This window comes from Megalops cyprinoides, chromosome 21 (assembly GCF_013368585.1).
Source record: "Megalops cyprinoides isolate fMegCyp1 chromosome 21, fMegCyp1.pri, whole genome shotgun sequence".
NCBI classification, from domain to species: domain Eukaryota; kingdom Metazoa; phylum Chordata; class Actinopteri; order Elopiformes; family Megalopidae; genus Megalops; species Megalops cyprinoides.
In genome coordinates, this window is record NC_050603.1 from 15,429,944 (window position 1) to 15,445,850 (window position 15,907).

At 39.4% G+C, this 15,907-nt stretch overlaps 1 protein-coding gene across 1 annotated transcript; it reads right to left on the reverse strand.

Moving 5' to 3' along the window:
• Positions 1-11,587: 11,587 nt before the first annotated feature.
• Positions 11,588-15,547, reverse strand: irx4b (iroquois homeobox 4b). Its single transcript, XM_036516210.1, has 5 exons — positions 15,503-15,547; positions 14,739-14,990; positions 13,868-13,974; positions 12,659-12,972; positions 11,588-12,300 (listed from the first exon to the last, which is right to left on the reverse strand). Exons 1-5 carry the CDS (start codon positions 15,545-15,547, stop codon positions 11,588-11,590), a joined length of 1,431 nt encoding a protein of 476 aa, XP_036372103.1.
• Positions 15,548-15,907: the final 360 nt, after the last annotated feature.

The following is a 15,907-nucleotide window of genomic DNA, read 5'->3' on the forward strand; positions in this document are numbered from 1 at the left end:
GGGCAGAGACCCCCGCCAGCCTTGCAGAACTCGCATACATTGTACTGTTGATGCTCCCCTGTCTGGTGTGCTCAGCGTGACTCTGACAAGCGATGCCTGGGAGCGCATTAGGACAGATGGGAAAAAGTGAACCCTCACCAATTTAGGAAACATCACTTTCAGCGTTTCAGTGTTTGCAAACCTAAGCGGCAGGAATCTTCCTCTCGAAGTCGTGTTCAAGAAAGAGAGTGCTCACCTAGACTTTAAAACATGACTGGCCTAATAAAAATCACAAAATGTGATATGTGTGATGCGTGAGTGTGAATCATTGGACCAGAGTGACAGAGTTGTCCTCACACTTTGCTAGAAAACATACCAGTCACAATCATATGACGGTGACAGGCTTTAATATCATGAAATCAACATGAGTGCATTGAACAAAACATCATGGTGACAGGTATTATGATTGATGATAGCCCTTTGATAGACTACAACTGTATGGCTCAAGGACTGTAAATGGGGTGACTTTGAAAGCTGATACTCTATTGTACCATCACATAAGAAAATACAGCCCCACATTCCACAGGAATTACTGAAATGTCTCGGTTCTACAGTTTAATCACATAGATAGCCCTAAACGGGATGGATGGAGCACCCATCCTCCAATCACGTTATTCCCATTTTGAAAGAAAGAGGTCACTGTTGATCTTATTGAGGGCCACTGAGAGCCAAACCATATTTTTGCATATGCTTCCAAAGAAGTTCACAATGCTGCTTAATGGAACATATAATATGGAGTAGTTAATTAGCAAACTACTTATTTCAAACCTGCCTGTTCATTATCAATATATTTATCTGTCTATAAATCAATTTGCACAATGAGTATATTTTCGATAACACAAGTAAGCACTGAAGTTAAACAATGTATTTTATATTAAAAATGTAAATTTCAAGGAAAAAATGAATCAATACAAAGGTTGAATGTTTGGCTTTGTCCTGTGGGGCATATATTGCCAGCATGCTGTCAGTTCTAAGATTGTGGTGAGTTGGGCTTGCGTCTTCCCATGAAAAGTTAGGCAAATATACTGTATACAACAATAGCTGCTGAAATGACCTTCATGCATGGCTTGCACCTCAGGTTGGTTGCAAACACTTCTTGCCTTGGCATCAGCTGCCTTTAGAGTTCACACCTATGAAATCTCAGCTCAGTTACCTGACAGACACAGCTGCTCTGTCCAGTCCACTGCAGTAGTTAATTATCTTGTTTGTGATGGCAGTGTGCAGTCTATACACACAATGTGAACTACTTAACCATATACCCCCAGCAAACCATACTTCTTCTCTGCATACCAACATGCGTTAAAACACAACTGAAATGAAATCACCGATAAAGTCACGCAAGTCTTATAGAAATCAAACAGAAATAAAACCAAGATCCAGACATTTAATTGTTTTACATTTCGTAATCTAAACGTATGCATGTTATTTTGAGGATTTTGACATCTACATCATAGGTACAGTATCTTGCATCACAGTCACAGATTACACTCTGACTTGAGTTGTTTATCTGTCCTGCTTTTACTTCTGGAATTTAATGATAATCTAATTGTTTTCTAAGCAGCAAGCGTATCTTGAGAGCCCCCCATGAAACATAGCATGAACAGTACAAAAATGACAGCCCACAGTTTAGAACAATAAAGTTTGCGGTCTCTGCAGCTAACTTTGGAATATATCAGACAGGATTCAGCCTGGAAAGGAATTCTAGGATGGAACAATTCATGTTTGAGGGAGATCATATATATTTTATCAGCTCCTTTCGCTGTTGAGTTGACTATGCCAAAATTGCTCCATACGCACAAGCAGGCCAGGTCCCTACTGGTGCGTGCAGTGAATCCAGCTGGATGTTTTCAGGGGGAAGAAGCAACCAGGCTGATGTAATTGGCTGTGGGGAAGCACCGAGTGTCAGTTTGATGTCTATAAAATTCAATGCATGGTTATCTTTGGTGTGTGTAATTAAAAGAAAACAATCAACTTTATTGTCAGGTCTATTGTCCGGTTAGGCATATGTAAGGTATGTACTCCGCAGACAGTAGGCTAGTTCAAGAATTTTTCACTGCAAATGCTTTGAATAAAAAGAAAATATTTTGATTAAATATTAAAATAGTCCTGTTTTTGCCATGTGTCTTAATGTGCTGGCTTCGCTGAACCAGGTTGGTTAAAATGAAAACATTTTTTCATTTAATATTAAATGGAATTCCTTTTTTTCCAGTAGACAGCTTTGATCATTATTATAATTTCATAAACTTCAAAGTCCATGTTAAAAGCATTTTGACACCATGAACTAGCGGTGTGATTGATAGGCAGTGAATAAGAAATCACGGTTCAATTAGAATTAATGTCCGTAATTATCTTGGAGAAACAAGGTAGTCTAACCTACTGTTAGAGGTTAATTACGTTATAACAATGTTATTGGTATGTGTTTCCCGGGGTTGTGGTTCATTGAAACAGATTAATATATGTGGGAGTTTTGGTAACTTGAAAAACAGTACTTCATTGATAAACATCACAAAGTACACTGTAGACAATCAGTATTTGGGGCTGCATTACCACTACAACATAAACTTTTCAAACGCATTGGGATAGCAGCCATGCCATCTGCAAAGTTATAGGTTTGTGTGGCACAACCCATATACAGCACTGAGTGTTGGGTCCTTTTTGGGATTCCCAGATGCACTTAATTATGAGATTTTTTTTATTGAAATTGTCTTCAACATCACTGGCACACCATATTGAACTGGAGAGTGCAAGCGGGCAGCCAACGTCAGAGCCCCAAGTGCCTAATCATTCCTGTGTTTCTCACTCAGCCTCACTTTAGGTTTGCTGTCACAGTGGTGTGCCTGAATCTGAAAATATGGCTCATCACAAGTATTTCTCACCTTAATCAAGTAAAATGAAGGCTAATGTATAAGTTTATCAACATGCATATGCATGGGTTTAGCTTTAGGGGGGCGTTGGGAGGGGCATTTCCCCCTTGATTTTGAGAGAATATAATGAACTCACTACAACCGTAATGCAGCATTTATGTGAATGATAACAGCAGTGTTTTACCCAACGTCCAAACCGATGCTTCACAGGGTGAAATTGATGACCTCAGATAAATAAATAACCTATGTTTGTGTCTCTTTGCAAGAACAAACATCCCCACCAACTGCACTTTTCTCTTGAAAAGGAGCAACTGCAGATTCCTGTCGAGTGATGTCAAACCTTGATCAGTTCCCAATCAACGGCTCAATCAAGCCCAGCTAATAAAGAGCTCAGTTGGGGGAAAAGGCGGTTTACTCGGCGCGCCCCCACGGCAAGGTTTGAGAAACTCTTCATTAGACAATGGTCCGTGTCACAGCCCGTATCACAGTAAGCGTTGCAGCCCCAACGGGGACAACACACAAACCCTACCAGTGGCCAGGGTGGCTTAATTGGTGAAAACCCAGACATATGGCCAATTCCAAGTCCCTGCTCTGTGAGGATACAAGTGGATAACGACGTGTCATTTTCCACCCGCGCTCCTGCAGGCCCCTGTGTCCGGCCATGTGCATGAGCTTCATCAGACGACTCCACCTCGCCAACCTGCATAAAGAGCTAGCTCACTCTGCGCACAGCCCAGCCATAAAGTCACCGCTTTAACTGTTACGGTGACAGGATCTGGGGGAGAAAGAGATGAGAAAGAGAGATATATATTCTCTTTAGCTCGATTAAAGTAAATATTGCTATATTGAGAATGACTGAGATAAGAAGATTAAACATGGGTTAGTTTTGTACCAATGTAAACCAACACAGCAGCCAATGTGGCTGCCTGTGGCCAGAGCATGTCTAGCCAAAAACAGTAGCCATAACCTGATAGGAAGGTTTTTACCAGTTTTAATATCACTAGCCTTATTTTGCCATTGTCAATTCCGGCATCCTCCAAATATGAACACTCGGTAAGAATCATATTAAACATTGCAAACACGGAAATGTGGCTTCCCTGGTGTTTGCGGGCATGTGCAGCCTGCTTTCATTGTCATGTTATAGTCAACCTTTTTTGTGAAAACAAAATATTTTAATTGCATTTGTCTGATGCACCATGAGCTAAATCAGATGCGGTGATGATCATTATCATCTGCAAAAATGATAATACAGTTTAGAAGCATGCCACCATTATAGTTATATCTGTCACTATCATAATCCTTCTCATCCTCCTTACTATTACTATAACATCAAAAAAACACAAATGAACCAATATCTTTATAATTGCTGGTAAGTGTAAAGTAGTAGGCTACACATAAGCTATATAAAAGAATGGAGCGCATCAAAAATCTAAGTCAACTTTAGCATCATTTTTCTCAGGATTATCTTGATAATAGCGGATGCATCTGATGAATTACATTATTAATTTTCCTTTGCCAGCTCATCCCTCTTTCTCACCTTACCTTCCATCCAGCCACACATTAAAACCTCAGAGACTTTAATAACCCACCTCACGGCTCATATTCAGCCCATCACGCCTTTCAAGGCCCGCCAAAATATTAGCTCTCTCGGTCACCAATTACCCCCCATTTTCCTGAAGTGTCTGGCACTGGAGATGTGACCTTTAATTTTCAGCTGATTGCATTTTCTTTCCTGGTACACGCCGAGCCGCGTGTGTCCACGGAAGCGTGACCGCGGTCACGTGGGGGAGGCTGGCATGAATGTTAACGCGCTCGGATGGGTGGGGAGCGTGTAAGTGTTCCTGACATGATACAGGGGCATTGGAGGAGGAGGGCGGCAGAGTGGGGGAGCGCTGAACGGGGTCGGTGCCTTAATGAGGAGATGGCAGTCAGCTGAGCACTGTCCACTTTGCCTCCGTGCCACCTCCTGGCGCATGAAGAAGTGACTCACTCCTGCCTGCGGGCCAAGCCATAAAAATGCCGCTTTAACTGTTATGTTGTTATTGTTGTTGTCATTTGTCCCCTTGCTGGATCCCTCAAACGCAAGAGAGGAGCGGGCACTAGAGCAGAAATTGCTATCTTTCAAGAAGACAGTTTACGCATGGACACTTCATCAGAATTTCGATCGAATAAATTCCTCTTCACTTAAGGTGAGAGAATGTAACGCCAAATGTGGGCCAGGCAGCTTTTTGCTTGATTGAGTAGCGTCGTGAAGCACCTGCTGTAGCTCTACCATCAGAATCACTCAGCTTAATATTCTGCCTCTCAAAAGTCCAAAGATGTGAACTGACAGACTGAAGCTACAATGTTTTCGCAATATATGCTGCAGATAGAGCAGAAAGCCTGTTTTCTCAAAGCCTGCCTCACTTGACCGTTCAACATTCATGAACTAGCTATCTAAATCTAAGCGTGTTACTTCAGGTGCATTTATCTAGGACCAGATTACCATATGTCAAAGCTGTTGCTCACTAAAGCGCACATAATTAAATAAGACAAAATGCAAGCATGATAAACTGTGATATAATTTCCCTGTCAGTACATGAAACTCTTAAATTTTAGAGAATTATTAATAATTAATGAGTAACCTAAGTGTAAATTTAACTATAACACGATATTACACTGTTGGTGTTGCTTTATTACCAACACTGATTTTCAAAGTGCATAAAAAAGTTTGCCAATATTGCACTTCACATGCAACTACAATTATTTTTAAGTGTTTCATAGAATATGTCATGCACTTTTGTGGGGGCTCATTGGATGAAACTTACCAATTCATACATAAGTCAATGATCCACATTCATAAATTTAAATATACATATTAAACCCCTAATCAAATAAATCTGTTTGATGTAGAGCGATAGGCAAACTGCATGTCGTTTTCCACAGAAGATGCCAAGGTACACTTTTACAGTATCGTTGCAGTCATGCTTTGAGTTCCCTAGATTCCTGGATTTTGTTGTCAGCGCCAGATATATCCTTCAGAGTAAAACAAACACAATGTCAACATTTCCCAGTGCTTGCATAACATCGGGACATAATTACACTACAAGGAATGAGGGAGGCATTCTGTGTTAACTCTGTTGTTAGAACCATGTTAAAATATCTAGTCAGAGCTTCAGTAATTACTGTAACCGTGCAGGGTAACACTCACGGAAACTATCTGACACAAGGGACCACTGCTCTGAAGCAGTCAACAAAGGGAAAGAGCTTTAGTGTATGTATATTTTCCAGAGTGGTTGTAATAGTGCAGGCAATGGGTGGGGTTTTACTCTGATTTCACCAAATGTGTTGTTTTTTTACAATATGGAAAATAACGTATGATCTCAGTAAATACAAAATGTTTTCCTGTTCATCTGCAGCTGTTTGTCTCTGGGGTTTTACCTTTACTCTCTCAGCCAGTGGAAAAAGAGAGCTTTTGTCAAACTATTTCAGTAGTTTGAATTGTACAATAGTGAGGTGGCCTACTGCTAAGATGACAGTTGAAACAGTCAAGCTAGAACCCTTCCAAAGTCCCTGCAAAATGCTGCCTCTGGCACATAACCGCTATAACTGCTATACAGTATCATTATTAAAACAACTCAGGTCCCTCTTCGGTGTAACTGCGTCAGGCTTTGCTCGGCAACTCTGGGTATTTTTAGACTTTGATGATCGCAAATTTCATTTGAAAACAATACAGCCAAGAAATAAATGCATTCATTTATTCTGTATTATTTTTGATGCTGTTTCTGTTGTTGCTGTTGATGACTACAAATTATAATCATCATTACCACCATCATCGTTGTCATCATCATGACCATCATTCTATTATATAGCTAGCACTTGAATATGGTCTTGAATCTTGCCTCTAAAGTTTCTTTATATTCTTCCATCTGAGGTTTTTACCTTGCCATGAGTCTCATTATCTTATATTAGGGATGCATCAATTTGGCTTGGTTTCATTTCATACTTTTGTTTAACTGATTTTTCTGGGTCAAATTGTTTACAAGTACAACATTCGCAGTGAATTGAGTGGAAGTACACTTTAAAGGCTTTGACCTCTTCTGGGACACTAGTGGAAGTTTCAGTGGCCTGCACAGATAGGGTTTATAGTGTGTGGAACTGGGCAGGGCCCGGTCAGGATGTCCCACGCAGCTCCGAGTGCAGACAGATGGCACTCATTCCGTTAACTCCACTTTGCAAAAGGCAGCTCATATCTGCACAGCTATATCCACAGTCACCTCAGAGCAAATAAAGGTATGGGAGTTTAGATAATCATTTGTCAGCAAGAGGGATATTTTTGTTGGTGTTCATGAGTCATTCTCTTAGTATTAATCTGACGTTACGAACCTGTATAATCAAATTGTAATTTTTATGCAACTTGGTGAAGAAAAATAGCAGTGGAAAAAAAAGAATCCAAAAATCTGATATATAGATATTGTATGGGTTCATTTTGATGGAAAGGTTTTCTGTACTGCCATTTTAAATATGATGCATGCAGTTACATATGTGTACAAATAGTACCTGCACTTCAATGGCACAAAATAGAACACATATGGGATGCATCACAAATTCTACAGATATGAAAAAAGTCTAACCTATAGTGCCCTCTTTTTCTTGAATTTCTGTCCATTATATCACCCTAACAGAATGCATTTATACGTGTTTCAGATCGCCAAGAAGGTTAGGCAATGTTTGTCTCTTGTATGTTTTCAGTGATTTAACAATGTAGTTGATTCACAGAAATAACTGAATGATAACTAGATGAAAATCAATGTGTGCCCATTGCATTCATTTAAAAAGAGGTGACAAAAGGTTCTCTCATCTACATGTATTATTATTATTATTATTATTATTATTATTATTATTATTATTATTATTGTTGTTGTTGTTGTTGTTGTTGATTTACTGCTCACTACAATTATCCATTGCTACAAAGCGTGTTCTCATTTTCTATTTAAGGAATGTGCCGGAGAAAGTAAACTTTAAGAGAAAGCCACGTGCGTTATTTATATTCTTAAACGTAACTTATTTATAAAGTTGAATGAGAATTTATTTCTCGTATGAATTTATCTTAAATTATTTAGCAAGAAATTGTTCATTCAAGGCACTGGCAGATTTCTCCTCAGTTCTTATTAAAACTTAACGTTCCCTACATCCCAGACTCTAACTTTTTTTTTCCCCGCTTTCTTTATGTCTATGGATGTTTTCCTTTTTTTCTCTTTTTTCTTTGACTTTTCATTTCGGACGTGCTGGCAGAACATGGCCTCGCGCGATTGTGGTAGCTGGAATAAATAATATATAAAACAAGTAAAAATCATATAACAACGCTATCCACGATGTTGTGATTAAGTTATGTGTAACTTGACATTCTAACAGTACTATGTATCATTTACAATACTCTGGTTTGTTAGGGTTACTAGCATCTCTGTTAGTTCGGTAGACATGCAAAATCATGTAAAAATCTCTTGTGCAAGACGGCCCGTGAGTTTTATATGTGTAGTCTGCTGCTGTTACAGGATTAAAACCTTTCTAATATTAACGGATAACTCCGTCTCATCAATGCATGCAATAACAGGACGTTTGAACATTAACTAATTCACCTCTTCCCATGTTGAAAGGGAGGAATAAATAATTGTTCCAACCAATAAATAAATAAATAAATCTTTAAAAATTCTCTCCTTCTAGAAAACCAACCCTTCGGTCATTTATTTACAGGGATGACACCGTTCCTTTTTAAGTGGTCCCTCTCCAGTTTCATCATAAATACCGCATTAATTGCTGTTTTTCTAAGGGGGACCCCCACCTCATATAAGCAGACAGGAAATACATTTTGTATGAATACATGGTCGTAGTACCCAATACTATGCACAGAATATGACATCTATTACTTTTAACACCGAGAATTTTTCCACTATATAAAGTTTTTTTTTTTCCAATCGATACTAGCCATATTGCTTATGTAACAAAATCAAACAGAAAATATTTTGTCTATATTCTCCAGAGGGGCTACATTTTTATTTGAAATAATTCTTGAGATGTCTCGACATCCTGACAACTTAAATAGAGACCTTAAGGTAACGTTTAAAAGTCTCTGCTGCTCTGCTTTCCACTTTAAAGGTGTTGTGTCGAAGGCTATTACCTCTACGGGACGTTTCCTTCCCTTAAGTCAAAAAAGCAGAACCGTCATTAAAAGACGACCAGGTCGATAAAGCTTTTAGATTTGTAGATGTTTTTAGGGGCCCATTTCCCGCGGCTAAGCATTGTTAATGGAGCTTGAGGAATTATCTCATGACTCCCGGTTTGAGCGTAGTTTATTTCCTCGGCCTGGTCCCTTGTCGGCCCTGTCAAATTCACTTAATGAAAAGTAACGCCTCACTGATTACAGTTTTATTTGGGCTCAATGTAAAAAGCGCTGTTAATTTAACATGCCCTCCTCTGTGTGTTTGAATTTGTCATGGCTGAATTATTTTTTCCTGTTTAAAGTCCCCCCCCTTCCCCCCATCTAAGTAATTTAGTAACTCTCTCGCTTGCTCGCTCTCTCTCTCCCTCCCCACTTCTTCCAACCACGTTTACTTCATTTTCAATCGGCTTATGTGTGTTTGCAGTCGATCTGTAATGTTACTTGCCGGTGGATCCAGTTTTAGACTAGTTTTGTTAATGCCACTTCCCATAGATAAGGCTATCCAGATGTTATCGAGTGCATGTAGTTATCCATCACACTATAAGGAACGATCAACCTTTACCTCATGTTAGTCTATCGTTGTCTATGATCCTTTTATATCTGTTTAGTGTTTAATAAAACCAGAAGGCATTGCCGTTTCTTTCAGTGTTACATTCACGTTTACATTTATTAATTTGGCAGACGCTTTTATCCAAAGCGGCTTAAAACTGAGGTAGAGTACAACACAAGCAAAAAACCTCTCCCACACCTGAAAAAGTGAAACAATTTTAGGTTCTCATGGCAGCTACATGTCTTTAGCATTTCAGCAACAGATATGCTACACATAGGCCTATATTTTCGTTTTCGTATCGGCTTTCAACTAGGCTACATACTACATCCAACATTATAAAACTCTGAACGCAGATTTGTTTAAGGCAGAACATTTTAACGTTTTAATTTCGTCAAGGCTTGAAAGTCAAGCCTTGTCAGATTTCTGATCTCATTTTCCATATCATGGTCATACACACTGTACAACTTTAAGTTGTTTCAGTGGCTATTTAGTTTGCTTATATTCAACAATCGCGTGTTTTGTATTAATTCCTCTGACGATATCTGATTCTTTTGGCTGCCATATTAAAATTCATCAGCGCTTTGCCTCTCCCGGAAACCTTTCTCCCTGGAGAGTAGACTTTTCGCCATTACTGTCAAATACTGCACTCGTGACGGCTAATTTTTGCCCTTTTATTGGTAACAATTTTGAGACCCGTTGCCCTTTTCAGCTAAAGACGTGGCTCATCTGAAACAGTCTCCCTAACTCAAGAGCCTTTGGAAATTGAGGGGTCCGTGTCAAAATTTCGCTTCCAATGATCTTGCCTGATGTACATTTCAGGTACTGGGGAGCCTGTCTTAGCGTTTTGACAGTTGCTGGCGTGAGGGGGTTTAGACATTTCAATAATAATATCATGGATGTATATAAAAATGAATATAGTGGCATGAAATATGATTGAAGTATCCAGGCCAATTGCAAGTCGTTTCCAGTGCGCATAATAAGATGATATTATGCTACTCTTCTATCTTGAATATATTTACTTTCTCGCCATTAATTCATGACAGTGATTACTCGTCACTGTTTGAAAAAAAATTAGCATGTGCATATGAAACATTTCCCACAGAGACGTAATGATTTCTCTGTTGATTGCGTAAAATTGTGCATCTGAACATGCAAGATCAAAAACCGACACTCAGATGCACAACTATTTACGACTACTTATCATTGATGTGGAAGAGAATAATGTTGCGAATATTCATAAATGGTAATGATTCAGTTAACCCTCCAGAACTTTTTAAACCTGAAGGCCTGGTCAACATCACGCCACTTTTGAAGGCAAATGTCACTCCTTCCCAAACCAAGTCCAATATGTTAGACAGTTCAATTAATTTAAGAAAATTACCAGAAAATCTTTGCTTTACCCCCATGTACATATGACGGAGCTTCTATTGATGAAGTAATCCCCCTAATGGCCCCGGACATTTCAGCACCAAGGACACCGAATTCGTGCAACGCAATCACACAGCAGACGTTTTTCCCAAAAGTTCCAATTTATTTCAGCGTACAAATTATAGACACGTCCTTCCAATTTTAGGAAACTTGTGCATTCGTGTGATATTTTACAGCAGTGATACGCACTTTGTCATTGGCAACATGTGACAGAGCTTCAAAGAAAAAAAAAACATGCCTTCCCACAGTTGTAAACTTTCATTTAAACCTCTATGTAAATTTTACGTGCGTTTGAAAAAGAAAGTAATACCCTTCACGTTGACCCTGACTAAGAGTCTCAAGAGTGAAATGCCAGTTTAACTTGGCGGCATTGGTATCTGATGATAAGCTGTAGACGCAGTAACGTGTGCTCCAACATTAGTGAGTCATGTTACAATACATAGTACAGAATACAACAGTACATCTCGTGGCCATGTCCAGCGCTGTGTGAGGTGAAATTTTGGCTTGTTAAGAGCAGAACGTTTTGTTTCCCGTTTTAGGGAATGCCATGTTGTCTTTCTCTGAGTCTTTATGCTGTAAATTAGTTATGTGCTCCTTGATTCCGCTGTTTCCAACTGAACGCCCAAGGGCACTTGTCTCCAGTATGGCACCTTTGGTCGCGGCCCAAGGCACGGTAGTGTTGGCCAGTGCCTGATTCAAAGTGTTGTGTCGAAAGAGGGGGTCGTGGAAAACCCCGTCCACCCAGTTTCGAAGGGTAGCAACGGGTGAGTCCTGTTGTCTGTCCGTCACCACAGGAGACGAAAAACCTGGAGAGGCGGGTACAGTCAGCTGACTTTTGTGCATGCACGAAGGATACTCGGCTTGGTTCAAAGACGTAGCGGTTTGCGCAAGCGACCATATTTTTGGTTTGTTTTCTGATATTTGGTGACCTTGTTGGTAGAAGGCTTTTGCTGGCCTGCCCTTGGTCCCACTGTGTTCACAATCCTCCGGAGCCGCTCTCAGGCAGCTCTTGGACAACTCCTCGTCACATCCAAGAGAAACTGGCACGGAAATATTCAAAGGTGTTTCTTTGGAGTGGTCATTCCGACAATCCGCCGTCCACATATGGGTGTTCATATGAAAGCGTGACTTCAGATCGCATTCAGAGCTCTCCGACTCAATCGAATCGATATCCTCTAGATCACTTAACTGCGGATCTTTGTCTTTCTTACATCGGTCATCTGAAAAGAAAGGTTACACAATATAAGTGGTCACGTTTTCAGTAAAATCTGCGTTCAGGTGAATGCGACATCTTAAGATAAACAAGATGAAGCGCGAATTTAATCATTGCTGTAGAAGCTATGCATAGCTACAGACAAATAACAGCCACTGCTTAAATTAGCAAATCGTTGGGGAACACTTAATCACTCAACAATGAATAGCATTGTAATGTGGACGTACGTGTTTCTTCAATGTAACAACAGGCCTCTGGGTAATATACATACTCAGGGCGACATAAGTGCTTATAAATCGCTTTAAACACAAAACAGAGGGAGGTGTTCGTTTCGATGAATATAATGACAGGTAGCTACAACAAACCATGGTCTTTCATTTCGCTTTTAATTGGTTGTTCTTCAGAACCCTCTTCGTCCGCGTCGTCATAACTCTTCTCTTCAGAACTTTTGGTGCGCGGAGGCCACGTCATCTTGTTCTCCTTTTTGAGTCTCCGTCTGGCATTGGCGAACCAGGTGGAGACCTGCGTGAGGGTCATCTTAGTGATGATAGCCAGCATGATTTTTTCTCCTTTGGTGGGATAGGGGTTTTTCTTGTGCTCCTGCAGCCAGGCTTTTAAAGTACTTGTTGTTTCGCGGGTGGCGTTTTTTCTCCGTGTTCCTCCATCCATAGACCCGTATCTAACAATGCAAACAGTAATGTTGAGATCAATTTGATGAATCAGACGTTATCGAAGATACAGTAACGATTGTAATAAGACAGTACCATCATCGCACTGTGATGTGCACTTTGAATGCTTAGCTTCTGTTGTCTTGGGTTTTATTACTCTGTACATTTATGACTTCTTCCGTCATTCGCTGGAAACTGACTTGAATGGAATGTAGTGTTTATTAATGATATTTACTAGTAAGTGTCCTCGAAAATCAAACAGAGCCATTAAATTGGTGATGTGTGCAGAAAGCAGTGTCTGTTTGAAAGGTATCTATCATCGTATTTATAATAATAATGTTTCAGGCTTATTCACAATTTTAATGTCAAGCTGAGGAAGACTGTCATTTGCAATTTCTTCATTTACAACAATTTATGTGAAGTATTCATATGTAATATTGAGCTCAAACTGAGGAACATCAAAAAATATTCCATTTATATTTCTTTAGACAATAGTTTCCGAGCCTATCAGCTCAGTATATGGTCCGAGTGAATAACCTTATTAAAGTTTTCAATGCAAAACAAAAATGACACAAAGAGTTACATTGCTACATTGTGATTACTAATTTTATACGTATAGGATACCATCTCAAAACAGCAGGCCTCAAAAATAATGATGACCAAGCCGTGTTGCTATAAACTCGTAAGATACAAGAAAAAAAAGTCAATGAAAAGTCATTACATTTGTTAAGGTGTTTACAAGAGTACTGTACATATTTGTATATTCTTTAAATTGTTTATACCTTTTTAAGGACTTTTGGTATGTTTTGACATTTGCACATACTACTCATTTTTGATATTGATCCTACCTGAAAAATGGTATCTGTATCAGATATGATGTGAGATAGTTATTTTATCAATCCATACCTGTCATACTGATATTGCCCCAAGGTAGCTTCATAGGGATAGTAAGCCGTAGATTGTGTGATCCCCGCATGCGCAGGCGCTGTTCCATCCTTCGTGTCAAATGCACTCTGTAAAAGACCACATATAGAGTGAGGCCATGGAAATAATGAACGGCGTTTTGTCCCGTGCACTAATTTGTATTGATTGTCACTTAATACAGCAACCAGCGCTTTTGAAGCTTTCAGAACAGCCATCTTAAAATGCGATTAAAGACAGTTAAATGCGTTGGTGTTTAATGGATAAGTTGCCCAATGGATAAGTTGCATCAAGTGACATATAGGGGAAGGTGATTCACTCAAAGCACTCAAAATAGATGCATAAATGCATAAAATCGCAATGTCAGTTTTAGAGACTTTCCGGGTGTTTTTATTTATTTCAGCTAGGATAAATAAAAAACGAAAATCACAGTGCATCCAATTTTTCATGTGTTGGAAGGATGTGTTTGCGTGTGCCCTAGAACACTTTATGAACACAATCAAAAGGAAAAAAGTGTATTACTGGAAAGACACCAGATTAATCCAATAACATGATTTTCTCACATTCATTTTGACTCATTCATTTTGATTCAAAATACCCCTCAAAATTCCGATGGTATTCGTTATATTACTTCATAATAAATTTGTATTTGATGCAGTCGGATGTAAGCTGTATCCCAGCCAATATTAATATGTCAACTTGCTTCCAAAATATAATGGCATACATATAATTGCCGTTAAAGTCCATCCAAATTAGTTTATCACTCACACTGAGAACATTTATCAGCGCCTTATCGGGGTGTAGCCTCTAAAAAGCCCTTGTTCCATTATCAAGAAAACTAACAGGTAATGCTTACCAGGGAATAAAAAGCAGATGCGTCGGCGCCATAGGTAACATAGTTTCCATAGCACTGGCTGCTGGGGTACGGATTCCCATAGACGCCCATAGTGGCTGCAGGGTTCAGCTCGTGTCTGGCGGTTGCGAGTAGACGACTCTCGTAAACAGGACAATACACCGGCGTTTGGGACGAGGCAACTACCCCGGTGTCCGCAAGAGTTCTGCCACTTGATTCGTAGCAAGTCGTCAAAGAATTGGTGGCCATTAGGAACTGACGAGGACACAAAATAACACATTGTCCTTAATATTCGTGGTGAAATTTGTAATGGATGCAAAAAAATCTACATGGATAGCTTTTTTTTTATCTTGAAAAGGTGGATAATACAGTACACATGAAACAATGGCACAAAAGAGATTCTATGTTGACGTAAAGAGTTAAACATAGCTTCATATGTAATTCCTCTTTGCAACGACTCGCACGTTTAAAGGGAACACGTTGACGGTATGATTTATGATCTGATAAACATGAAACAAATTCTTAGTAACTAATCTTGAAAATCCACATCAAGGTAAAAATTCGTAATCTACATCTTGCGGGTTATCTTTGCTAGAAAGCGGAAGGGCAAACTTACTCTTATTAAAATCATATGTACAGTAAAGATATTTTGCGGATATCGTTCTCTCTACTTTTGAACTTGCCTTGAAGTACTGTGCACTCTATAATGCACATTCCCAAAATTAATACGATATAAACCATTTGACAATCAATAAAGCCAGTCTTACCTGGGGTGCAGACGAGTAATGATATCCCAGCTGCGGATATGACATTGTCGAGAGATCCCGATATCCAGAAATAATGCGAGACCGCAGGTCTCCGCTCTACTGCCACCTTCCTGTGTTTTACTGTTGCCTGCCAATTGATTGGTAAGAACAGGCTCCCAGATCCTTATAGGACGAAAGAGAGTCCCATGTTTAATTCCATCAGTTGCTTCCCCAGCGATTTTCAAAAGGAAAAAAGTACCGTTTAATCATTGATATGTGCGCAATTATTTAGTTTTTTTTTGTTCCATATGAAAGACATTGATGTTCATAACAGGTTAGGCTACATATATTGCTTTAGAAAAAGGTGCTATTAACCACATTTTCTTAGACACACGGTGTTTTAAAGCATCTCTGACGTCAGATGAA

Coding starts and splice junctions, on each gene's coding strand:
- irx4b (XM_036516210.1), bottom strand. CDS start 15,547: ATGTCATATCCGCAGCTGGGATATCATTACTCGTCTGCACCCCAG. Junction 12,973..13,867: donor GGGCAATATCAGTATGACAG/GTATGGATTGAT, acceptor TTGCATTGTTAG/ATACGGGTCTATGGATGGAG. Junction 12,301..12,658: donor AAGCGAAATGAAAGACCATG/GTTTGTTGTAGC, acceptor CTTTCTTTTCAG/ATGACCGATGTAAGAAAGAC.